At 31.8% G+C, this 25,708-nt stretch overlaps 1 protein-coding gene across 3 annotated transcripts; it reads left to right on the forward strand.

Moving 5' to 3' along the window:
• The first annotated feature begins 124 nt into the window (after nucleotides 1-124).
• LOC134687291 (inner centromere protein-like) lies at nucleotides 125-25,176 on the forward strand. 3 transcript variants are annotated; one of them, XM_063547448.1, is made up of 19 exons: nucleotides 125-205; nucleotides 2,590-2,768; nucleotides 3,493-3,609; nucleotides 4,402-5,206; nucleotides 10,540-10,605; nucleotides 11,243-11,781; nucleotides 12,448-12,529; nucleotides 13,003-13,063; nucleotides 13,531-13,555; nucleotides 14,332-14,386; nucleotides 16,105-16,236; nucleotides 17,099-17,208; nucleotides 18,255-18,422; nucleotides 18,819-18,894; nucleotides 19,422-19,627; nucleotides 19,959-20,067; nucleotides 21,030-21,232; nucleotides 21,813-21,949; nucleotides 22,849-25,176. In XM_063547448.1, exons 2-19 carry the CDS (start codon nucleotides 2,590-2,592, stop codon nucleotides 23,040-23,042), a joined length of 3,264 nt encoding a protein of 1,087 aa, XP_063403518.1. In that variant the 5' UTR covers nucleotides 125-205; the 3' UTR covers nucleotides 23,043-25,176. The 3 variants fall into 3 exon arrangements, with proteins under 3 accessions (XP_063403518.1, XP_063403519.1, XP_063403517.1); XM_063547449.1 differs by lacking the exon at nucleotides 125-205 and adding an exon at nucleotides 275-295; XM_063547447.1 differs by lacking the exon at nucleotides 125-205 and adding an exon at nucleotides 395-427.
• The last annotated feature ends 532 nt before the right edge of the window (nucleotides 25,177-25,708 follow it).

Consider the following 25,708-nt stretch of genomic DNA (forward strand, 5'->3'; position numbering starts at 1 on the left):
TTGTATATTTATCTTCTTTAAAATATATAACTTCATTTTTATATTAAAATAATAGAGATAATATACTTTCATAGTGCAAATAAATATATTCGATAAAATTCGGAAATAATTTTGATAGCTTTGCAATAAATGACCCGATTTGATTGGACATTCGTTTCGCAGTATATTTTAAAATTTCCGAGGGAAGTCGTTTATCGACAACAGGGTAAAAAATTAAACAAGAAAGACATGTAGATTAGAAGATTATTAAGTTCAAAGTTATAGATTTTAAGATCAGTCAAGCAAACTCTCAAAAGTACGGTTTTATCTGTAAATACTTCATAAAAAGGAAAAATTTAATCTTTTCTCGGCAGCAAACAAAATTTATTTTTATAGCAATAGGATCTTTTCAAATCCACCTAACAACAATATGAAATCTGATTTAAAAGTAAGAATGCAAATCATTAACTGTTTACACTTCTTTCTATCCATGGCATATTTGTTGTACCATGTAGATTTTCTGAGATAATTGTATGTATGAATGCACTTATGCTGGTTCATGCGAGTGTTTGTCACTTTGCATACATTTGAAGTGGGTCTCCTTGGTGTCTTAAGAGTGACGCGGGATTGCCGATGTTTTGTAAGCGTGACACGGGAAAGTCAAATTGTTGTGTTGTGATTACAGGAAATGAGGAAATGAGATCGGAACCCCCACCAATGAGACCCCCTTTGAACCGCCTGATTTGAGTTCAATAAATATCACGTTTTCTGGGTCTCCTTACGTCCTTCAATTGAAGAAAATAAAAATATGATCATAAAAATGTACAACGATGTTAAAACAAATATTTGAATGCTTTTAAAAACATGAGAGTAATGAAGATTTCATTGTAAAATAACATTACCTCTTTATGCCACATTTGTAGATTTTATACCCTCTTTCTACCTTTACAGCTTTAGCATGTTTAGCTATTCTGACTCATATTAATCATTATTCTAACATCCAACTGAATGATATAACAGGATATATATCAAAATTAATATACTATGTGTAACATACATTGCATGAATTGGTAAGGTGGTTTCAATGTTTACAAATGGTTGCACTGATCTTGTGCTAAAATTATACTGCGTGACACGGGAAAGTCAAGTAATGGGTTTTATGAAATGACCAAAAGAGTACACTTCTTTCTATCCATGGCATATCTGTTGTAACTCCATTTTTAAAGGTTATGTCTGTAATGTCCTGATATGATGGAAAATAACATTTGTTTTTGAAGCGTCAGACATTTTCTCTTATAACTCTCTTTAGTCTTTCAGAATTTTATTGAAAAATCCTATGCGAATCATGCCACATTCGCGTGATGCAGAAGGGGACTTTTTCGGAGCTTTCCCTTGAAATTGAAGTAAAATGGTAAATTAAAATAATAGGCGGCTGTAACATGCGTATGGCGAAGCCGGACGCCCTCCTAGCTATAAGCTTGTTGCCTTACGGCAAGGGGTCTTGGGGCCGCTCAAGGGCCCCAGAAGCTCTGGCATAAAAAGAGCAAAATCCTGCATTAACCCTTTCCTCCATTGATTTTTGTTTTGTTGGATACTTGATTCGCATAGGATTTTTCAATAAAATTCTGAAAATATGCTTTCAAGTATTAATGCATTGCAAAAAACAAATATTTCATCAAATAAATTTATGTCAGATATTCCTATGATATTCCTTTTCATATTGAATACAAATTTTATTAAGTCTACTGCAGACACTTTGTAGTCAAAGCATTTCAACAGAGGTACTACACAGGCGTCATTATGGAGTAAAGGGGGTGGTGTCACTATGGAGGAAAGGGTTATTGCAATCTCCTGGCACCTCATTCAATCTTTCAAATGACCATTTTTATGCCCCACCTACGATAGTAGAGGGGCATTATGTTTACTGGTCTGTGCGTCTGTCTGTTCGTCCGTCTGTCCTGCTTCAGGTTAAAGTTTTTGGTCAAGGTAGTTTTTGATGAAGCTGAAGTCCAATCAACTTGTAACTTAGTACACATGTTCCTTGTGATATGATCTTTCTAATTATTCAGCCAAATTAAACTTTTGACCCCAATTTCATGGTCCACTGAACATAGAAAATGAAAGTGTGAAGTTTCAGGTTAAAGTTTTTGGTCAAGGTAGTTTTTGATGAAGCTGAATTCCAATCAACTTGAAACTTAGTACACATGATATGATCTTTCTAATTTTACAGCCAAATTAGATTTTTTACCCAATTTCACGGTCCATTGAACATGTAAAATAATAGTGTGAGTGGGGCATCCGTGTACTTTGGACACATTCTTGTTTAAGTTTGAAATTAAAGGAAAAAAAATCTCAAAGAAATTTCATTTGCTATAAAGGAGTTTTATTTATTATATTATTTATATGTCCTTGGTGGTCCTTGAAGAAAATTTGCTGGTCCTCATTATTATTTCTATTGAAAAGTACTAAAATTGTGTCAGCCCTTTGTAATATTTTGGTGGTAAAATCTGTAGAACCACCACTTTTCGTGAACTCTGGACCCAATTTTATAATTAACACTTATTTTGTCCATCTGGGGACACTTATAAAATATTTTGATTTGGTTTTCAGATGAAGGGTAAGAAGGCAGACAAGAAGAAGTCAGGTGATACAATGTTGTATCCACACAACTTGGGATTTTCAGCTTTGGATTCAATAAATGCTAAAGTCAATGATGCTTTGGCTGAATTTGATAAAGAAATGGACTGGTTACATGAACTGTTGTTTGAATGTAAGAAGACGTTTGCAAAGTAAGTTTGATTAGTAGCAAGTATAATATGTAAGCAATCTAAAATGTACCATTCATTATTTTTTTTGGCTGTTGGGTAAGCTTTGTTTAGATTTCAGAGTGTAACATGTTATGTTGCATTTATTAAAATTGCTACCACCTACACCAGAAAATTTCCAAACTATTGGATGTTGGGAAAGAACAAAATTGCATTTATCAATTTATTATTTATTTTAGGTGTCTGTTCTCACATTAAAGTCTTGACGTCTATTGAAATACTACAATAATTCTTTTATGGTTTTGGTTTTAAATTATAACTATAACTAAGATTTTACTCAAAAGAGCAAAGTCTCTAGTTTCATATATATTTACAAAAATAAGAAGAAAAGATGTTTGTTTCAATAGACCACTTTCGAGTTCTTCTGTCACCGGAAAAAACTCGTCATGAAGATTTGAAATTTACAAGTTGTTGTCAGCACTAACTAGTATGGCATTTAAAACATTTGTACAACTTGTAGAATTTTTTTTTGGATAAAACTTGGATAAATTCAAGAAAAAAAACTCCCTCTTTCTATCCCTGCAACCATGATTTTATTTTTTTGGCAAAATCAAATAAGAATATCAAAGTTATGGTTTAAAATTTAAACAAATACTTATTTGGATTTTCTATCCTATTCAAATCTTTTTATTATTGTACATGCAAGTAAATGTTCAAATGAAACAAAAGAAATCACTATTTATTGCAGGCCTGAGATACAGCTGTTACCAAAAACACCTTCACAGAAGAGAGGGAGAAAAGCAAAAAGACCAACTAAATTTTCAGATTCTGAAGAAGTATTTGAGCCAGCTTCAAAAAGACAAAGGTTAATAAAATATATGAATTGATATGTCATATCTGCAGGTATCATTTCTCAAATGTTTTCAGGTGGTACCTAACACTACTAGGAGATATCTCTGTAAAATCAGCTGAACGTTTAAATCATAATCTCAGGAAATAAGAAGCTTATAAATGATCAAAATTAGTGTTTGTCAAACTGCTATATACATGTATCTAACAATTCTTTTACAATAATGTACCTGGTTTAATTTTTTTGGAAATTTGATATTTTTGTCAAAGGGCAAAGTAAATATTTTGTCAAATTATATGAAATTTAAACAAGCTTAATCATAAGGTCAAATATATTTGATGCATATATGTATTCAATTATTTTACATTTAACATGTAAGTCTGGCAGGGTTAACATTGTCTTAACCTTATTTTCAAGGATGTTTATAATGTCAGATAATCTTCAGCTATAACTTTAGTTCAATTTATCTACACACTTTCAAACATTGCTATCATTCATGATCAATAAAGCCACCAGTATATTCCATGTGCTCTCTTAGGGACGACATCAACAGTTCAATGTAGGATTAAAAAAAACTTAATTCATATAGTTTTTTCACTCACCCCTACCCCTCGCTTTACTTAATTTGGAGAAAATCTATTGACCAATAAGGGATATATATATAAAATCGATGTCAATTAAACAAAACTTGCAGCAATTTTGACCCTCCCCAAAACTATTTGAATTAATTTTTTTATCGTTCATTGATTTTGTGATGTCATCCCTTAAATGAAGATAAATTTGCTTAATTCTTGTTTTGTTTTATAGTCTAAGACTTGACGATGGCGAGGAAGCTGACATGGAAGAGAACAGTATGAGCTCTCCACCAAACAGGTCCTACAGAACCAGAGCTACGTCAAGGACTGCCACCACCGCCAGACCAAAAAGGAACACACGTACCACAAAAAATGTGCAGATAAAAACAGAAACAACTAAAGAACCAGTTATGTCATTCACAAAACAAATAGAATCACAAATGGCGGAAAACAAAACACCTGTAAAAGAAAATTTAATAGAACCTGAAAATGCAGATACTAATCTGACACCTATTAACAAAGTGAAGAGTGTAACACTGTCGACAGACAAAGTGTGTGATATGGATTCAGAAACTCCCTGCAAAGATCTTCAGTTTGATTATGTGCAGGAGATGGAAACCCCTAAAGGTCCTCAGATAGATAATGTGCAGGAGACAGAAACACCTCAATCCTCAAATGATAAAGACATGATTGTCCAAGACACACCAGAAATGATAACTACTTCTCCATCGACACCTGCTACAGTTGTTAAGTCAGTACTGGCACTTTCTGATGACAATACACCTTATACACCAAACAATACACAAACCATTCAGGAGAGTCCTGAAAAAATAGTCCAGGACAGTTCAGAGTTGCAGGATAAAAAGCCAAGAAATAGTGTTAGGAAATCACTTAAACATGGTAAAACTTTGAATTCTTCGTCAAGACTGTCTTCTATTAAACGTTTGTCTGTGGCTGCTTTACATGCCGTTGAGACAGCAGCCAAGAAGTCAATCCGTCAAGAATCAGTATCTTCAGATGATTTGTCCCAGTCAAAGGTAATTTTATATTTCATAATTTGCACAGAAAGGCAGATTTATGTAAATATTTATTGTGATACAGTTGGCATTTTTTTTTTTTCAATTGAAGGGTCATTTTGTATAAAAGTGACTTAATAATGTATTACCAAAAAAAACATCTGTCAAGTATTTGTTAACTCTTGACTAAGTAAAAAATTTTTTTTATCAAATATCAATTTTATTATCTAGGCAGGGTTTTCATTAAGAGCCGGCACCCGGCGGAATGTCGCCGTTTCAAAAGATGGAAATCGCCGGTTGAAATGCTTAACCAATAAATACTTTTGAAGAGATTAAAATAAAATAAAATAAGTTTTTATTAATCCTCTGTCTCTTGGGGTTTCTTTGTTTCATAGATTGTATAAAGAAGGTGCCTTTTTATAACAGACAGCACCATCATGTCTGTCGGAATGTTTACATAAAATCGGAGTCACTTGTACGTTTTACATCATTCAAATACGCTATTCAATCAATCGCCTGAATGATCAAGATTTTCAATGGTAAAAGCAAGAGAGACGTCGAAATAAAAACTATGTTATCAATGGATAACTCATGAGAAACCAAAATAGAAAAGTTTTTGGAGGCAATTTTTTGAATGTAAAATGAAATGAAATGAAAAGAACAAAGATAAATGATTTCTTCATTAGTAAAAAGTCAAAATCAGTGGAACCATTTACAGGTAAGACTTTTTATATTTTGTGAAGATATTTAATTTCAAAGAAGGTATGTACAGTCTCATGTTTATATAAATGAGACCTGCCCAAGCTTGCCTTCTAAGCCCTCTTTATAATGTAATTAGTAATTTATTAGTTATTACCACCCTTTAACTCTTGGGGAGGGAAGGGGGGTTGACAAAAGTGCCTAGGCTAGGAGGGGTGCTGCCCAATTTTTTTGCATGTTTGGAGTCTTGGGGGGGGGGGGGATTAATACAATTTACTGGGTTTACTATCCATATGAACCCGGAAACAAATCACCTATGATAGGAGGAATGCTTTTAATTTTTTGATTATAGTTGGACCTTTCTCCTAAAATTTTACTGAGAATTACTTAACTCAGAATTATACACAAGAAACTAAAATTTAAAATCATACAAGACTTACAAAGACAAGAGGCCATATCTCTTCCATACGTTTTCGTTATGGTCAATACCCTGTAGTGTAAGCAGGGCATACATGAGATTTTATTAATATTTGACCTGTAGATACATCTTCTTAAGTGTACATATAATAATCATACCCTCTTGCTATAAATTTTACACTATAAAATTCTACTTGATTTTGTGACTGTTTTTTTCTTTCAGAATTATGTCCTTATTTAAAACATGATTTCATTAAATTAAGATTAATCATTTTAAATAAATTAAAATTAATATATATCATTCTCCATTTCAGATCAAATTACAGTTGGTACTGATGAAGAACATGGTACAAATGAAACCACTTCAATTACTTGTTCAACACCAATCTCTTCAACCACATGTTCCACATCTTCAACTTGTTCAACTACAACTGGCTCACAAATCTCATCATCATACCAAAGTTCTGACATCAAACCCACTGAAGTCAAAAAAAATTTAAGACGTGTTCAATCTGATGTGATTCCAATTATTAAAAACTGTTTTCATGATGATAGAATAGATTTTCTTCATAACCACCAATTGTGCTTAGAAAGAGGCTGTGTCAATATCAGCAAAAATGACCAAGACGCACAGAAATGTATACGAGACAAATTTCAACATCAATGGTTGAGTAGAGAAATGTCATACTGTGAGTCTTCTGGGTATTGGTGGCTCATTTATGAGGAGGGAGTTGGAATGTTTTGTCTACTCTGCAAGGTGCACAATATTCTAACATCTGGAAAAAATCATTATGTAACAGGAGCCAAGCGATTCAAAAAACAGGCAGTTGATGACCATGCAAAGTCTGCTAATCACAAGGAAGCCATAGCAACTGAAATGACAAGAAGGGTGTCATTTTTTCATAAAGAAATCACAGAGAAAGAAAGAGTTGGAGAAGATGTTCAGAAAAAAGCTTTCCTCGCTGCATATTGGCTTATGAAGGAAGAACTACCAAATAAGAAGTTTGTATCTCTCATTTCATTAATTGAACAGTCTGGACTTGATTCCATGAAATTTTTTGATCACAGATCTCAAGGCTCTTTGCAGGAAATTTTCTTATTGATTGGAGACACATTAAGAAGGAAGATAGTAGATAAGGTGAATAATTCACCTGTATTCAGTATTTTAGTTGATGAAGTAACAGATATATCAGTTAAATGTCAAATGGTCGTTTTCATCCAGTACCTTGACGAATTTGGCAGCCCTGTTGTTAGCTTTTTGGAATCACGTGATGTCCTTTCTAATTCGGTATCAGCTGACAGTGCAACTCTTCACCAAGTACTAAAGGACTGTATAAAAGATATAAATGGAAGCAATTTGTGTGGACTTGTAACTGATGGAGCCAGCACCATGACAGGCAAAAAGAATGGACTTGCTGCTAGAATTAAAAAGGAACATCCAACAGTTGTGTCAGTCCACTGCATATGTCATCGACTAGCGCTGGCATGTACAGATTCAAACAAAGACTGCAAATTTGTAGCTGACACATCAGACATACTTCGATATCTTTGGAAATTTTTTGAAGATTCTCCTAAACGGACTGCAACCTTGGTAAGAGTCCAGATGGAAATGGCAAAATGCAATGAACAACTACCAAAAACATCAAGGATCTCAATTGTCCACAAAGTAAAAAAGGCATGCTCAACCAGATGGCTGTCATTTAATGCAGCAGTTCAGGGATGTTATGATGACTTTCCATCAATAATGCAATGCTTGTCATTGCTAGAGAAAGATGTTGTAGCCACAGGCCTTTTAAAGAAGATGAAAAATGTAAGATTTGTGACCAGCATTTTCATTCTGAAAGAAATCTTGCCAGTTCTGGCAAAACTGAGCAAAACCTTTCAAGCTGGAACAATTAACTATGCATGTATACAGCCTTGCATCCTTGAAGCTAAAGACGCACTTAAAGACAGTAATTTGACAGAAAAAGTAAAAACAGCAATTATCAAAGAAACCGGAGGTATTGAGAGACTTGGATTTTTAGAGTTAACACCCACTGAAGCTCAGTTAAAGGAGGCAACAGGAAAGATGGCCAAGTATGTTGAAGCCTTAATAAACAACTTGGATGAAAGATTTGGTGAGGCAGCACCAATTTTGGCTGCTTTTAGTGTGTTTGATCCTTGTCTCCTTCCAGATAAAATAGAACCAACCTTTAAGTATTACGGAGATGAGAAGATAGATGATTTGGGCTCACACTTTTTAGCTGGAGATGAGGAGGCAAAGAATGAACTTTCGGCTGAATGGATGAGCTTTAAGTACCATATTTTAAGGCTTAAAAAAGATGTACTTGAATCAAGCCAGGAGAAAAAGACAACAGATGTTGTCTTAAAAAGATTACTGAACCTAAGAAATCCATCAGACAAAGGGTATATTTTCCCAAGATTATCCCACATAGCTGCAATTATACTTTCCTTGCCAGTAAGCAATGCCTGGCCTGAACGTGGGGCTTCTGCAGTGAAGCGTATTAAGACACGTCTAAGAAGTACATTAAAAGATAACATGCTTTCAGGATTGCTACAGGTATCTATAAATGGACCTCCAGTAAAAGAGGCAACAGAGCTGGTCAACAATTGTGTTGACAATTGGTACAAGTCTAAACCAAGGAGAAAACTTAAGGGCCTTGCAGTTGCTAAAGTCGTGACAACTGCTCCTGCAGAAGTGATGGAAACTGCAGATGCAGGTGTCCAAGCCAATTTGAATGAAAACGATGAAGAAGAAATGGGACGGGTGAGGACAAAAATGTCACACATTTTAAAGCTGCTCAATCTTACTGGCTTCCAAGATGATGCTGACTATGACAGTGAGGAAGATGACAATGAAAGTGAAGACTCTGATGAGTTTGACTATGACAATGTGACTCTCTGATCAATACTTGTGTTTTGATTGAAGTGCTGAAAAAAATTCTAACAAAACTAATTTGTTTTCATTGCCTCTCAAGTCTTGACTATGTCACAATATGTTTGTCTACATTACAATTAGTTGTCACTGTGTGTATATGTGCCCAACATGGCCAGGGTAAGCAAAATTTCCTAGTAAACACTAAAAATATCTACCCTTTATGTTAATTTGTTTTGACAAATATTTTTAATTATGTGCAGCATATTATGAATGTGCTAGATATAGGGTAAAATTGTAAGGGTTTAAGTGGGAAGTTTTGCTTACCCTAGCCTGGTCTTCCTAAGCACATGAACAGACAATGGCAGCTTGTGTTTCATATTAAAAAGAAGGTGTGGTATGATTGCCATTGAGACAACTATCTACCAAAGTTCAAATAAAGTGGATGTATCAAATATAGGCAGTCCTATGGCCTTCAACAATGAGAAAACTCCATGCCATAAAGTCGGTTATATGTTTGGGTAGTTTATATTTGCTTCGCAGCTTGTATTTATATTGTTTCTTGGTATTAATGGTTAATGCTGACCCTCCATTGCTTTCTTATTTATCGCAAAATCTGGTATTACAAAAAGATTATTTTTGAAATATTTTTATTTGTCGTATTTTAATACGCAATATCACAAGATTGACCTTACAATCTAAAAAAACCAGATATCAATCCTATGAAACCCCATTTTTCATGCATTTGTAAATAGTTTGAAAATGCCTCAGAGTGCACCATTTTCAATGTAAGGTCCAAAAATTTTTCGGGGGGGCAAGCCCCCCCTGACCCCCCCCTTTTGGATCAGCCGCTTCAAAATAGTAAACAGCCTGTTCAGTGAAAAGTTATTGAAAGCCCTGTCTAGGATTGTCCGTTTTCCTGCTGAATGTTGACTGTTCTCTTCATGTACTCCACTTTCTCTACTAATAAAAAAACTACTACTACGAAATAGTACATAGTTTGGAAAATGGTTTTAAACACAAATCCATTATATTTTTTTTAATGATTAACAGATTAACTCCTGCATGGTGATTAATTGTTTTTTGACATCTTTGCTACATGTATGATGCCAAAATGTTTATGACATTACATTAACAGAAGATTTAGTATTGCATGAACATCAACACTATCTGACATTGAAATTTCAATTATATTACCAGTGTTTAATTAATGGAGAAAACACTATTGTATGCGATAAAGAAAAAAATAACTATTTACATTCACACTAATTGTTTCTATAAATCTTAATGCCAAAAATTAATTCAGAATCAATATTGAATAATATTTGTGACATTTTTATTATGCTTTTTGATAATTTAATAGGCACAGAGTCCAGAGGAAAAACCTGTCCGTACACGTACAAGACTACGATTGAAGAAGGGTTCACAGGTAACTATTTAAAACGGGAAAATGGACCAGATTTATTATTTAATAAGAAAGTTTTGATTTTAAGATAGAAATGTCTGAAATTTTAGTCATGATAAGCTTATTGATTAAAAAAACTTTTAAAAGCTGTTTGCCATAGCTGGGAAAAAATAGGAGAAGTACAAAATCCAACTAAGAAACGAAAAAAACAAACGCAAAAGAAAGATATGGACTAGATTTTCTTGTAATGCTTTAATCACTAAATCTGGTGTAGTAAAACAATTCTTCCACTAATCTTCATATAAAAAAAGATGAAAAGACTGACAAAAACGACCAGCAGGAGAACATCACTTACGTAAACAAAGAAATAATAGACCGCATATCATTTAGAAAATATATATCCTGCACTGTTACACACTAGTTTGATGCTCTAGACTAGTAAAATTTTATTTAGACTAGTATTTATTTGCAAAATTGTTTCAACATTTTTGAAACACGTCTGAACATTGTTCTTCAGACTAGTAGTTTTAAAAAATGTGGGTGCATACTGAGATGTTCAATATCACTTTTCAGTTGTGCATGTATTTTAAGTCACTTCAGCGTTAACGTAAGCATTTTTAACTTTTTGTTTCTGTTGATTTATGCATTTTTTATACTTTAGAATACTGATAGTGTTTCATCCGACAAATCAGCAACCTCATCACAGGGATCCGTGGCAGATCTTGATAATACGTCAGAAGATGACAAACCACAACGAAGTACCAGAACAAAAACAAGGAAACCCAAGACAGAATCTGAGTCAAAAACCAGAACGAAAACACGCAATAAACATCAATCTAGTCAGGATCAGTCGTCAGCTGACTTAAGTGATGACGAAGTCATGTTGATCAGTGATTGTGATTCACCCAAATCTAAAGAACATCAAAGACTAAGTGCTAATACTATGGAAGATGATTGTGCTTTTACTAATGACATTAAACCTGTAAGGGCCAGCACAAGAACAAAGCAAAAGAAAAACTCAAGTAAAAAAGACTCTGAAAATGAGGATTCTGGTATCTGTTCTAAATCACAGTCTGAGACTAGTATTCCAAGAACACGGTCAAAGATGAGACCACCTAAATCATCGACAATGTCTTCGGATGAACAGAGTGAAAAAGATGAACGATTTGTCAAACCAGATAATCCACCACCAAGAACAAGGTATTGTTTAGTTCAGATTTGAAATGAGTTTTTCATCTGACAGCATTTATTTCTACATTCTAATTTTTGCAAATAAACAAAAAAAAGTCCCTGACTCGCTCATAAACTCTTGAGTGTGTTTATTGTACACAGTCTTGGAAATCAACAAATCAAAATATTACATTTGGCATTTTAAGTTTTGTACTCTGTGTATGTTCAGTACTCATTTGATTGATTTAAGACAAAGTTGGCCTGCTTGTCCATCTGGCTGTACAAATTGAAACGTTTCTTACACATGTAAATTATTTGAATTTTCATTTTTTTTTTGTCATCCAAAAATGATTAGCATTTAGAGTTGGATTGTAAACTGCTGAGTTGTACAACTATAAGTTATTTTCTCATTGTTGTTTGCCAAAAGTTTTTTTTTTTAAATACTGGCTTATACATGTGTGACTTACGATGTTGAAAAAAAATATTGACTTTTTGCCATTTCTAAAAAAAAATGAATGTAAAGTATGGTATTATAATTTTATCAATTGTATGGTTAACAATAACTTTATATAAGATGTAACAGGTTACAGTGACTGTAATGGTTACTTGTTAAACGTCATTTAAGGGATGGCTTAGCAATCATTATTGTTTTTAGTCTGATTTATATATATATATATATTGTTTAATTATTTTCAGAACAAAAACTAAAAAGAGAGTGTTATCAGATGATGAAGCAGACATGTCTATATCAAAGAAAAGTTGCCTAGATCAAACTGATGTAAGTTTATTAAGTAGATGAAACTGTCAACATTGAAATTACATTAACTTATTGTTTGAAACTCAAAAAGTGCATGCATTTGAAATCTCGCGTATGGGAAAAGTGAACAATTTAGAATTTTCTACATATTATACATAATTTTCATTGATAAATGTGCACACAATATAATTATATTAAAGAACAAATATTTTTTAGGATTTATAGAAAGAATCTTATAAATATTAAAGTTTTGACTTTTTGTGGTCATATATATACCAACTTGTAACTTAGTAACATGTCATTGTGAAGTTATGTTTATCTTGTTACATTTAACCCAGGCTATGACCCAGACTTCAGGTTTCACTGAACTTTTGATAGTGGTAATGTGGTGTAATTTTCTATAGGCACTGTCGCATGTTCTTGTGAAATGATGATTTTGAATAAATGTAAGAGAGTCTCATACTTGTTTACTACAAATGATTTCTTTGTTTTAGATGTCAGATATGTCTGTTGGTTTACCTATCAGCAATAGTACCTTTATGTCAGGGAAACAAGGTAAATATAACTTCAAATTACTGTAAAGGCAGAATCTTTTGTGTCCATTTTAATTTTGTTTATTTTATGGAAAGAACATATCGATGAAATTAAAAACCCTCATGAAAAAATTTAACCTACGCATAATATCCCTTCCATTTACTGGAAACCATGATATTAAATTCCCATGAAATCTTATATAGACAAACCACAACATTTAACCCCACAAAAATTAATGCTTCCTCAGTATGAAAATTCAAGCAAATTTTTTTATTTTTAACTCTTCCAAAGTGTCTAAATGGATGCCTTTTTATTTGTATGGGTTTTTCATACTTCTGTTAAATATTTCAAAAGAATCTTGTTTCAAAATTAAAATAGAGATACTTTTTATACATTAATTAAAAATTGCATGGACTTGGGCAAAAAAAAAGACATCGGAATATTATATTAACTGCTATTATCAATCTTAACTTACTTATTATTTTCAGATGAAACAAAACAGTTTACTGACGAGTAAGTATGAGAAATATAGGTCACAATGTCATGAATGTATACAAAATTATTCTTGTAAAATTTCTGTAAAATCCAAAATACAGTTTGCTGAAATTCGGTGTTCCAGTCTGACCTCATGGGCAGATTTGATATTATTTTAGAGATCATTTGATTTTTTGGTTCACCTAGTAGACACACATGTCAATCAAACTTTTTTAAAGTAAACTACATTAAAGTCAAGTCATGCAAGTAGGTTATACGAAGTATTTAGACCGTGATTTTATTGATTGTCTTTATTAGTTCATCTCTTTTCTTTGAGATATTATTTGATGGTATTAGGTCAGTCATATGTAATCTTTTTATAACTTTTTATTTAGGGCTGTTCCAGAAAATACTATGTCCCCCCCAGGGACGGCACTTTTTTTTTAACCCCCACCACCCACAAAAATAAAATTTAATTAGAACAGCACTCCCTTTGCATTTTGGTATTTCAAATACAACCACCCACATAATATTTAAAAAAATTGCCTTCCCTGGGGGGGACATAGTATTTTCTGGAACAGCCCTTACTTGGACAGATAAATTATTTTGCAGGTAGAATTATATCCCTTTGACAGTCATATTTTTGAACTTTAGTTTAAAAGTAATAATGGCATACTTTCAACTTTAATTGATTTTCTGTTGACTATATATTGCTCTATTAGAGTGTTTAATAATTATTTATTTGGGATTCTTGCTCTTACAATGTTTGACAATTATTTATTAAGAATCTTAAGATTTTCACTCTGTCATTTTAGTGAATGTGCCAGCAGTAGTAGTGACTATGATTCTCCAGTATGCCCTAAAGACAAGGTACGTTATTATATTTAAGAGAATGTTGGGTTGCTGTCTCATTGACAATATACTCAACATCTGCTTTTACTGGGAAAGTACTTTTATTCGTGGGGTACCAATTTTCGTGGTTTTCGTGGATGACTTAATCCATGAATTTAAGTGTCCAACGAAATAAAATAACCAATGTCCAAATCAAGACATGGAATGATCCTCATTGGTAGATTTGACTACTGCAGGGAAAAAACTTAAAGGGATCCCAGTCGCCCATGGCTCCTAGATTTTGAGTTGGGGCCCCTAAACTTTCAGATAAAGTTAAATTGAACATATAGAAAATAATTATGAAATATCTGGTCTGGGCTCCCAGTTTGAAATTCCCAAGTTTAGTCCCTGTACTGATATGATCTAGAGAATATATTGAATAAAGCCAAATCTGAGAATACTTTAATAGCAGTCACAGAACTACAACTGCATGCATGATTAAACCAATGTAATCTTTAATAACCTAAACTGTACATCTTTTGATCTTTTAATTCTCATAAAAAATATTGTTGATCGATGAAAGTCAGATTTCCGGTATTGATATGCTAGTATGCTAAAGTGTTCATCTATTCCTCATAGTTCTTGTACATATAGGAAATAATAATTTCATGCTAGGCTTGATTTTGATCAGAATAATTTGACAATTCAAGATACATTTATAGCATTTGTTTATGTTACTGTTCTCTTTAGGTGACATGTTTATGGTCTAATTAACACCTTTGATGGTCTTTAATCTGTTGATCACTTAATCATGGGTTGATCAGTGTTATCACTACGATTTAAAAGGGTCGATGTTTACTTTGCAATTTCCTTCAATCTAGACTATTTGAATCTTCCTTTCTAAATAAAGGCTTTAATTTTTAAAAAAAATTTTTTTAGATAACTAAAATCCACGAATTTATAAACCCCCGAACATGTTAATATTGCTCAAACCACGAAAATTGATACCCACGAATTAAAGTACTTTCACACTATTCATATTGCAAACTTAACCCTTTCCTCCATGGAATTTGTTTTTTAACATACTTGATTCGCATCAGGTTCAAAGTACTAATGCATTGTGAAAACAAATGTTCCATCAAAGAAAGTCTAGTCTGATATTCTCATGAATATCCTTTTCATATTTGATATAAAAAAAAAAAAATCTGATGCAGACATTTTGTAGTCAAAGCATTTCAACTGAGGTACTACACAGGCGTCAAAAGGCGTCATTTATATGGAGTAAAGGGGGTGTTGTTAAAAAGCGTCATTATGGAGGAAAGGGTTAATCAGATCAAAATTGACAAAAGTTTATCAAACCAGAGGTTTGTTTTAGACACAAACGTGTATTTAAATTATTGCATCATATTAAAGTGGTGTTCTATATATAAACCACCATAGACTTACATTATTTTCTTGTAGATCAAGTTTAGGCTTAAGCAAACAAATTATTTTAACTTTTTTCTACAATCCCCTATCAGGATCTGTATTGTATTGATACTTATCTGTTATAGTTTTCTTTTTAGTTCTGTCTTCTCATTAAAAAAATACCTCAGATCTCAGCTTATATAAAATGATCATATGGTTAGTAAAGCGTTAGTTTTTCTGTTGGAAAACAATTAAGTTTGGATTTAATTTAGTAAGAAAAATATATTCTGTAGCTTCATGTTTTCCTAAGTTCTGACAGGCTGTAATTAGTGATAACTTTATTCTTACAGGCGATTAGACCTAAGCCAAATATCAAAACCTTCCAGCATAATCTGAGCTCGAAAGTAGTTCTTTCTAACAAGCCAGGCATTGTCAAGTCTTTCATCAAGAGAAACAGTCCTGTTAGAAAATTAACACCAAAGGTATGTTTTGTATAGTTGATATTGCATCTCTTTGATATTAATTATACTAAAGGATGTAGGTATTTGTCTTTCTATATGTACAAAAGAGACCAGGCTAAAAAATCCCAGATGTCACTATTGCATGAAGATAATTAAAGAACCCCTATTAAGAGTAATAGCATTATAATCATTCATCGAAGGGCGAAGGAAATGTTATTGTTTCTTGTTGTTAATGATGGGCTGTAACATCCTTTATCAGGGACTTCATACTGTTATTTTAAACATGTTATTAGACCTCTGATGAAAATTAAACGGGGTAGGGGAAAACAAAAATATCTGTGCCTATTCCAAGTTGGGAATCTTGTCAGGGGTGTTTTACATCCTATCATTGTTTGTGTTATTTTTAGATTTTTGTGTTAAAAGCAGATCTTTGATTGTACTATATTTAGAGATTGATAATGTTAAATAGCTGCATTTCTATTGTTGAAGGCTGTTGTCAGGTTACTCACTTATGTATGTCCCACATCAATTTTTATTCATAGATAAATTTCTAAATGATTCAAAGTGTATTCAAAAATTCTGGTCTGTGCGTCCATCTGTCTTCATTCGTCTGTCCTGCTTCAGGTTAATGTTTTTGGTTGAGGTAGTTTTTGATGAAGTTGAAGTCCAATTAACCTAAAACTTAGTAAACATGTTCCCTATGATATGTTCTTTTTAATTTAATGCCAAGATTTTATCCCATTTTCATGGTCCACTGATCATAGAAAATGATAGTGTGGATGGGGCATCCTTGTACTTGGGAAACATTCTTGTTTATTGGATTATGGTTGAAATGTTAATTATTATTTCTTTTTTTAATATCAATGGTTTTTTTAAATTACAGCAAGCACATGAGCAAAGAAAGAGAGATCTGTTTGAGAAAGAGAGAAAAGAACAGGAAAGATTACAAAGAAGACAAGTTGAGATGCATCAGAAGATAGAAGAACAAAGAAAGTATGTAAAATATCCACTTTAAATATAGAACTTTCTTGTTGATTTCTTTTTATTTGTATGTCCCTCCTACCACTATGTGGTCAAAACATATAGCTATAACTGAAATTTATTTTGTTCTGGCTTTTTGGTTATGCCTACAAATCTGAAACGGATTGTTGGTACATGTACATAAGGATATAAGTTATAACTTACAGATAATTTACACTTGAATACCACAATATCAAAAATCAAAACAGGATTAATGATCTGTTTGTGATTATTAAAGATATATTTGATTTGACTATTTTATGGAACAGATTCGTTTTCTTATTTGTTTGCACATAATGATAACTAAAAATTCACATATTTTCTATATGTACTTATATCTTTGTTGAATATGACTTGGGCCATGGAAAATTTTAAAGACCCAGCAGGCAGGCTTTTTTTTTTTTTTTTTTGTAACCATGGGTAATTTTATATCTATATGGGGTTTTTATCTACAGAGGAACTTTAATCTTGCATTGCATATTTTCAACATTTTTTGTTGCCTTTGCAAAAAAAATAAAAAAAAAAAAAATTTTTTTGTCCAGAAAAATTAAATGACCCGGTCGGGTTAGGGGAAACCATGAAGGTTGGTACCTATTAAAACGTTTAAACCCGCTGCAAGTGTTTCTTATTCAGGAATCTGATGTTTAGTAGTTGTCGTTTGTTGATGTGGTTCATAAGTGTTTCTCGTTTATCGTTTTTATATAGATTAGACCATTGGTTTTCCCGTTTGAATGGTTTTACACTAGTAAAACTAGTCAATTTAGGGCCTTTCTAGCTTGCCATTATGTGTTATTTTTCCATGGCCTTAGGTTTATGTTGTTACACAGATACATGTATAATGTTTTGCAACGTTGTATCATCATCCTTCTATATGATATTAATCACCCTGGCATTAACAGGTCAGAATTAAGAGATTCATATATAGATCATAATTCAATTTGACATTTTACAAAAAAAATTTAAACTATTCAGCCAAGTATCCATTCTTTGGTCCTTATGTCTTTTATTTGTTTTTGTAGGAAAAATGATGAAAAGATGAAGAAAGTTGCAGACGCAAGAGAACAGAAAGCAAAGCGAGACCAAGAAATAAGAGAAAAATTAATGAAGAAATTAGAAGAAAAGAGACATCTGACTGAAAAACAAAAAGAAGAAAAGGCAAAGGAGGACCAAGAAAAACAACACTTGAGGTACAGAAGACTATATGACAAAATATTAAAGGCCTTGAATTGTTAATTGTCTCATAATACAAAACATTGGAAGGGGCTTAAATGCAAATATTGTCAATGTGTGCGTCAGAAAGAGGGAGGGGAGTCACAACAATGTACATTGCAAATACATATCACATTGTAAAATCTTTTGAATACAGTCAAGACAACACAGCAAATGTTCTCTTCATTAACTTCAATAAAGTGTTTCATTCTTTATCAATAGAGATATTTGGTAAGAAAATTCTTAATCTGAAAATCATCAATGAATAGAAAAATCAGTTTGTTGATTTTTAAATTGATTCGAATTACTGTTCATATTCTTCAAAATATAAGAATTCCATACCTTCTAAAGCTTTCATTATTTTTTTTTGATAGAGTGAAGAAGTTGTATGAGGCAGAAGAAAGAAGAAAACGAGAGGAAGATGAACGGCAGCAGAAAATACAGCAACAGGTAAATTAGAGTGGCAAAAGTGTAAACATTATCTAATTAGAATTTCATACTTTGTGTTTACTAAATATTTTAGATGCATTTTTCTACATATGTTTTGGAATAAATAACATGAATCATGACTAATAAACAGTCAAAATCAGAAAATTGATTGCAGCAATTGTTTTTCAATATAGACGCACAGTCTGAATTGTTTGTTTCATCTTTTTAAAATTTGAAATATCCAATAAAGACAGAAATGTTATGAAATATAAATTTAACACTGTATATTGGTAAAGAATTATAGATCTATGTAATTTATTATTTGTTTGGGTTTTTTTTCTCGAAAGATTGAATATGTGTTCAATGTTTACTGAAAGTGTTTTAAATTTTGTGCATCTTGCCTATGGTCTTTTCATGTGTGGTCATGTGGTCATTTTAACTTTTGAATGATACTGAAGAAATCCTTTTGCGAAAGTATGAAAATGTTGATTTTTTTTTTGGTAAATCTTGTATCAGCATTTAAGATTTTTTTTATTTGTCTTTTACAGGAGGAAGAAAATAGAATGTTGAAGGAGGTGATGATAAGGAAGAAAGATTTTGAGGAACATGAAAGACAGAAGAAAGTAGCAGAAGAAAAGAGAAAGTATGAAGAAAGGGTAGCAGCCATGGCAGCTTTGGATAAGGAAAGACAGGAAGAAAGGGAAGCAAGAGAGGATGAAAAGGCAAAGGAACAACAAAAAATCAGAGAAGAAAGGTTTGCTTTAATTTGTTCAGTATAGGGAAAATACAAAGCTATTTGACTAGTTGTTGCTTGCTAGCCATCCAGCAGTGAATATTATTTATTTCTCGCTATATTACTTTTTAAGAAACTTAATGCCATAACAATTCTCATGTTTGTTATATGACATGTCTAAATCTTGAACTCTCAAAACTGTTCAGTATTTGTTCCCAAGAAAAACCAAGTTCATTTTCCTTTGAAAGAAAATAGCTATATTTCAAAAAGGAATAAGATATTAAAAAAAAATTGATAATCTCTGTAATGTTATAAACATTAAACATTTTTTATTGATTATTTTCATTTCTAGGGAAAAACAAATGGCTCTAGAGAAGGCTACAAGAGAAAAGCAAGCATTGGAACAGAAGAAACAAAAAGACCAGCTATTGAAAGAAAGAATGGAAAAGATCAAGGAACTGGTAAAAATACAGAAATATTCAAATTATTATATGTCATAATTGGAGAATATAGATTCCTTCATAAATGAAATGATTATTTATACAGTGAAACCTGGCTTAGTAGCTAAACCGAATCCTGCATAAACTGAAAACCTGTATAAACCAAACATGTTCTTAAATACAGTCATCAAATTGTATGTGTTATGAACCTGATAAAACCCAACCAAATCTAAAGTCCAGAAGAAGTTTTGTTCATCCAGGTTTCACTGTAGTTGTTTACATGGGATTGGGTAGATGAATAGATGATATTACAAACCAAGTATACTGTTTCATGGTCAAGGTGAATACACAATTGTTGATATAAGTCAACATAGGGTTTTTGATAAGGCATCAGCAAAATGATGAATAACAAAAAAATAATTCTATTGTACTTCATAACATTACACAATACATGTCCTTATGGCACTGCATAATTTGGTTTTATGGAAATGGGTAAAAGTAAAATTAAAAAAATACTGAGCTCCGGGGAAAATTCAATCAGTAAGTTCCTAATCACATGGCAAAAATATTAATGTAAAATCTTTAATGTGTATAAGTTAGACTTTTAAATGTTCGAAGTCCCTGCAGTTTATAAACAATTTGTGATTTTTACCCTGTGGGCTAGCTATTATTGGGATAAGTAGGCTCTACCAGGATACTGAGAATATTTTATGTGACCTTGCCATATTTTCGCATCAGAACTTGATGTTATGAATACTGAATTATTATTGAAATAATACTTTTATGTTATAAAAACTAAAGTATTATTCTAATTAGAATACAGTATTTTCATACTAAAGTAGGACTTTTAATAGTACACTTAAAACTCTTTATGATTAATCAGCTGAAGATTAGACTTAATAATGGAAAGAAAGTCAATAATATGGATCGTCTTAGTTTAGTATTGTTTAACTGAAAAAAATCCCTTCTTTTTTTTCTTTCAGGAGAAGAAAAGACTTGCAGAGGAAGAAAAACTACGAGCTGACCTAAAAGAAAGGGATGAAGCAGTGAAACAGATTATCAATAATCACAACACAAGCTTGAAAAATACCAAAGAAGAAATTCTTAGGGCTGCTTACACGAGTGCTATAGCTGGTCTGAATACAACACAGACTTATACTAGTAGTAAACCTCATAATCCAGACTCGTAAGTGTTCAATAATAAACAATCTGGTTGAATCTGTTTAGATTTCAAAAAGCATCATTTATTAGAATGATGCTTACTTCTAACTTCAATTTGAAATGAATGTCATGTACAAGATAAATAGTTTCAGGAAATAAGTCAGATTTTTAAAAATAACTTGCAATATATTTCACTGTTAATGACAACATTTATGGGACTTGCATTTGATTTTGAATTTTTTAACATATAGAAAATGAAAGAAAGGACATTTTACTATAATCTGAAAAAATCGAAATTGTGTTTTACAACTTTTTGTACAAAATCAACCATAATTCCAGATTGTCATATTTCAACCCATATGTTGCATTTTCTGCAAATATCAGAGTACCTTTTTTGGGGCTCCTCATGTGCCTTGATGGAACAGCACTAAATGAGTGAAATGTAATGAGCTACATAGATATAGGAAGATGTACGTGGTATGAGTACCATTGAGACAGCTCTCCATCCAAGTAACAATTTATAAAAGTAAACCAATATAGGTCAAGGTACAGCCATATATGTATGTATGAATTATTATTCTCATAATGTTTTTGTTATATTTTAGATATGATATGACTCCAGCTAAAAGTAAAACCTACAAACCCAGTACTTTTGAAACCTATGACATATCAGGGTTGAAATCTGATGATTCAACCGACGATGAAGATGCTCCAAAGAAAAGGATTCCTCCATGGGCTTCAGGTATTAAAAAAGAAAGAACTTCAGGGCTATTCTATTAAAATGTATGTGGGAGGGTAGAAAGGTCCTTTCAAAATATCCATATAACCAAGAACAATTTTTATGCCCCATTTATGGGCATTATGTTTATTGATGTGTGAGTCTGTCCCTCTGTTCATTAAACTGTCTGTTCGTTTATCCGTCTGTCCTGTTTCAGGTTAAAATTTTTGGCGAGGTAGTTTTTAATGAAGTTGAAGTCCAAACAACTTGAAATTTAGTACACATGTTCTCTATGATATGATCTTTCTAATTGTAATCCCATTGTCACGGTCCACTGAACATAGTAAATGATAGTGTGGATGGGGCATCTGTGTACTGGGGACACATTCTTGTTTAACATAATTTTGCATAATGGTAATAGACATATACTGAACAAAGACACATGGCCCACATTCAGTAAATAATTTTTTCTTGCTACCCTTCCGCAGACATTTTAATAGAATAGCCCTTCCACTTTTTATATGTATTCTGGTACAAACTCATCATTTGTTTTTAAATACTAAAAAAAAAATCTAACGGAAAAAGACAATCATTCTAAACATCACCAGTCTACAAAGAAACAAATAGGGCTTATAGACAACTTTCATAATTGTGCATTTACCTGTATATTTCCTATGTCACAATGTTAATGTTACTACATTACAGTAAGATTTGATTGTTCTATTGCATCTTTTATATTGATTGATCTCTAGTGGGGTGTACAGATAAAGCTATCGAAATTTGAAATATACTTTTTGAGATATCTCCCATTTCAATATCAAAATGATAAAAACATCACGAAACTTTTAAACTAATAGTATTTAGATTTATACCTTTTTAAAAGGGAAAGTTTTTAGAATGAAGTTTTATTTTTATTTTTCTAGGTCCAAATCTGAAGGCTGCTTTGATAAACCAACATTATCATCCTCCAGATTTAGAGAGCATGTTTGATGAAATATCACCTCCCGATCTCAATGAACTTTTTGTCAAGAAGAAGGCCAGATTTAACAAACGTACAAGCTCAGCACACTGGGACTCACCCATTATGCGACCGGGTTCAGTTGTGTTGAATTGGTAGAGAAAGAAGATGTGATTATATTATATGTGCAGCTGCAATAAAGTACTGGTCAATCTGTAACAATTTGAAATTTGTTGGTGATGCTTAGATATGATTGAGGTTTCGTATATTCCGCAAATAAAAGTGACATCAAATTAATATAGATTTGGTATAAGATGGAACATTTTGTCAAATTTTATAGAGGTATACTCTTAAAAGAAGAAGAAAAGTGTAAATTGAAGAAAATTCAAATTCCTACAGAAAATCATGTGTTATTTAGCATGATAAAAATATAAGTTTATAAGAATCATGGATGTATCATTAGTGAAAATGAAAGGGTGTTTTATAAAAGAAATTTGAAAGATTTTTTGTATTGCTTGAGGCAACAATAGTTTGCATGGAATTTGAAGTTCATAGATGCTACATTTGCTTGGTGATTTTTATTTCGGAAGTGTGAAGATTTACCCCTCTTAACAAGAAATTTATTGTTTTGGGTGTTTATAATCTACTTGCTGTCTACAAAAAAAACAATCTAGTAAGATTAGCACTCATAAATGTTAAAATTATAATATTTGCAACAACTTGGTACATCAAGACATATATTAAATTAATCAGAAACATGATAATGTTGAAAGTTTTTTTATTGATTAAATTTTTGTAAAGAATAAATTAAGATATTTACACCATGGATTGTTTGAATAATTATCAACATTATCTATTTTAATTTTATCAGTTCAAACTTTTCACAAATACATTTCAGTTATTGTGGATTCATTAAATTTTGTTGGATACCAACTTTCATTAAATTTTGTTGGATACCAACTTTCATTAATTTCCTTGGTACAGAGAAAACACAAATTAAAATTCAACAAATTGCAAATTTTCTTACAGAATGTATTCAAACAAATTGAATTTCAAGAAAATGAATTTTTGCTCTTTCCACAAAAATTGGTATAAACAATATAAATGAATCCACGGTTTATTTCCATGTCATTTTATATGTTTCTCCAGCTATAATGTAAATGTCACCTTGTAAATGTAGTGCTGGTGTGTGTGTGTTCAAAGGTAGCATGTTGTTTGCTTGATTTGAATAATGTATGAGGGAAAAATGGGTGAAGAATATGTGTGAAACAAGAAATAATAGTTAATTTGACTAGAACATGCATAAATGACTGAAGACCAAATATGTTTTGTTTGTAGATGTGTGAATTGCATGTCCAATTTCTTTTTGTTTCTTATTTATAAATAAACTCTGCAGATTGTTATAAAAGTAAATATTTTGGAAGTTTTTTTTATTAAGTGTGAATGAGATTCATATTGATCAGTTTTATAGATGTAGATGGTATGTACAAACACATGGCTAATCAGTGTTGAATTACTTGTGCCGATATTATATGTATGAAAGTTTAGTAGGGACTTCATGAAATAGTAAAACGATATCTTTATATATCAAAATGTAAGGTTTTTTTTTTTTTCTAGTTTCATTGTGCAATTAAATTGTATGTATAAAACACAACAGCCTTTTAAGAAACTTGAAGGATGGAGGACTGCAATTAAAGTTTTCATTCTACCACCAGAAATAAATAAAAGTATTCAAGAGCTGTTCCATGAAAACAAACATGGGACCCAGGGAAGGCATTTTGAAATCTTAGCTAAGGGTTATTGGCAATTCCAAAGTACAGTGAAAATGTAAATTAGCCTCTAAAAATGGTTACCCCACTTTGAAAGTGCCTTCCATGTACACTATGCTGGTATATGTCAATCTGACTTAAGTAAACCATTTTAAATATTCATGATAAATCAAAAAGAGACAAAGTTGATCTGTTTTTAGATTTTAATTTTTTTTTGCATATAGAGCCTTGATTGGACAATGAAATGTACTGTGATATAACTAACCCTGTAAAAGTGTTTATTTCTTTATTTTTTATTCTTTCTTTCAGTCATTTGTTAGGATAAAGTCTTTACCATTTATCTTCAATTATACTTTTTCTTTTCTATTTTTTTTGTTTCATTCTATTGATATAATTTATCTCACCGAATGATTGAACTGTATATTTATTATTTATAAACTATGTAAGATATTAATTGTGTATGATAATAACACTATCTTAATTGCTTTGATATTCTATCTCAAAAATAAATAATTGAAAATGAATTTGAATTCCTTTTGTGTTGGCCAAGGTCTAAGGTCCAATTCAGGTTTGTCTTATGTTTTCCTATCATAGTCATGAGGGATAGTAAATCTTTCAAAACTCCTCTAAACTAGACTTATTTCAAATTATAAAGTACCGGTATATAACTCAGGCATTCCATTTCATCCAATACAGTAAGATATATTGCCATTAGAAGCCTACTATATCATAAAATGTGTCGCTCTTTGAAATTCCAAAATTTCAATCTTGGCAAAAAAGAAAATAGAAGAAAAATAACTGCATGAGAAGCTACATGATTACAAAATGTATTTATTTGAAATGATGAAAGTGAGTGCTGCTTTATTATACAAGGTTTCCCATGTGAACTGCAGATTTTGTATACACAAATGTTTGTGAAGGTTGAAAAGGACAAAATTTATCTTCCCTTGTATTGACTTCCTGTTTGTGGATAGTTTCAAATTTACAATTCTTATTGTACAAATTTTCTTGGCATCTTTGAAAGAGAATAATTTTGATATTTGAAGTCGGAATGAT

This window comes from Mytilus trossulus, chromosome 10 (genome assembly GCF_036588685.1).
Source record: "Mytilus trossulus isolate FHL-02 chromosome 10, PNRI_Mtr1.1.1.hap1, whole genome shotgun sequence".
Taxonomy (NCBI): domain Eukaryota; kingdom Metazoa; phylum Mollusca; class Bivalvia; order Mytilida; family Mytilidae; genus Mytilus; species Mytilus trossulus.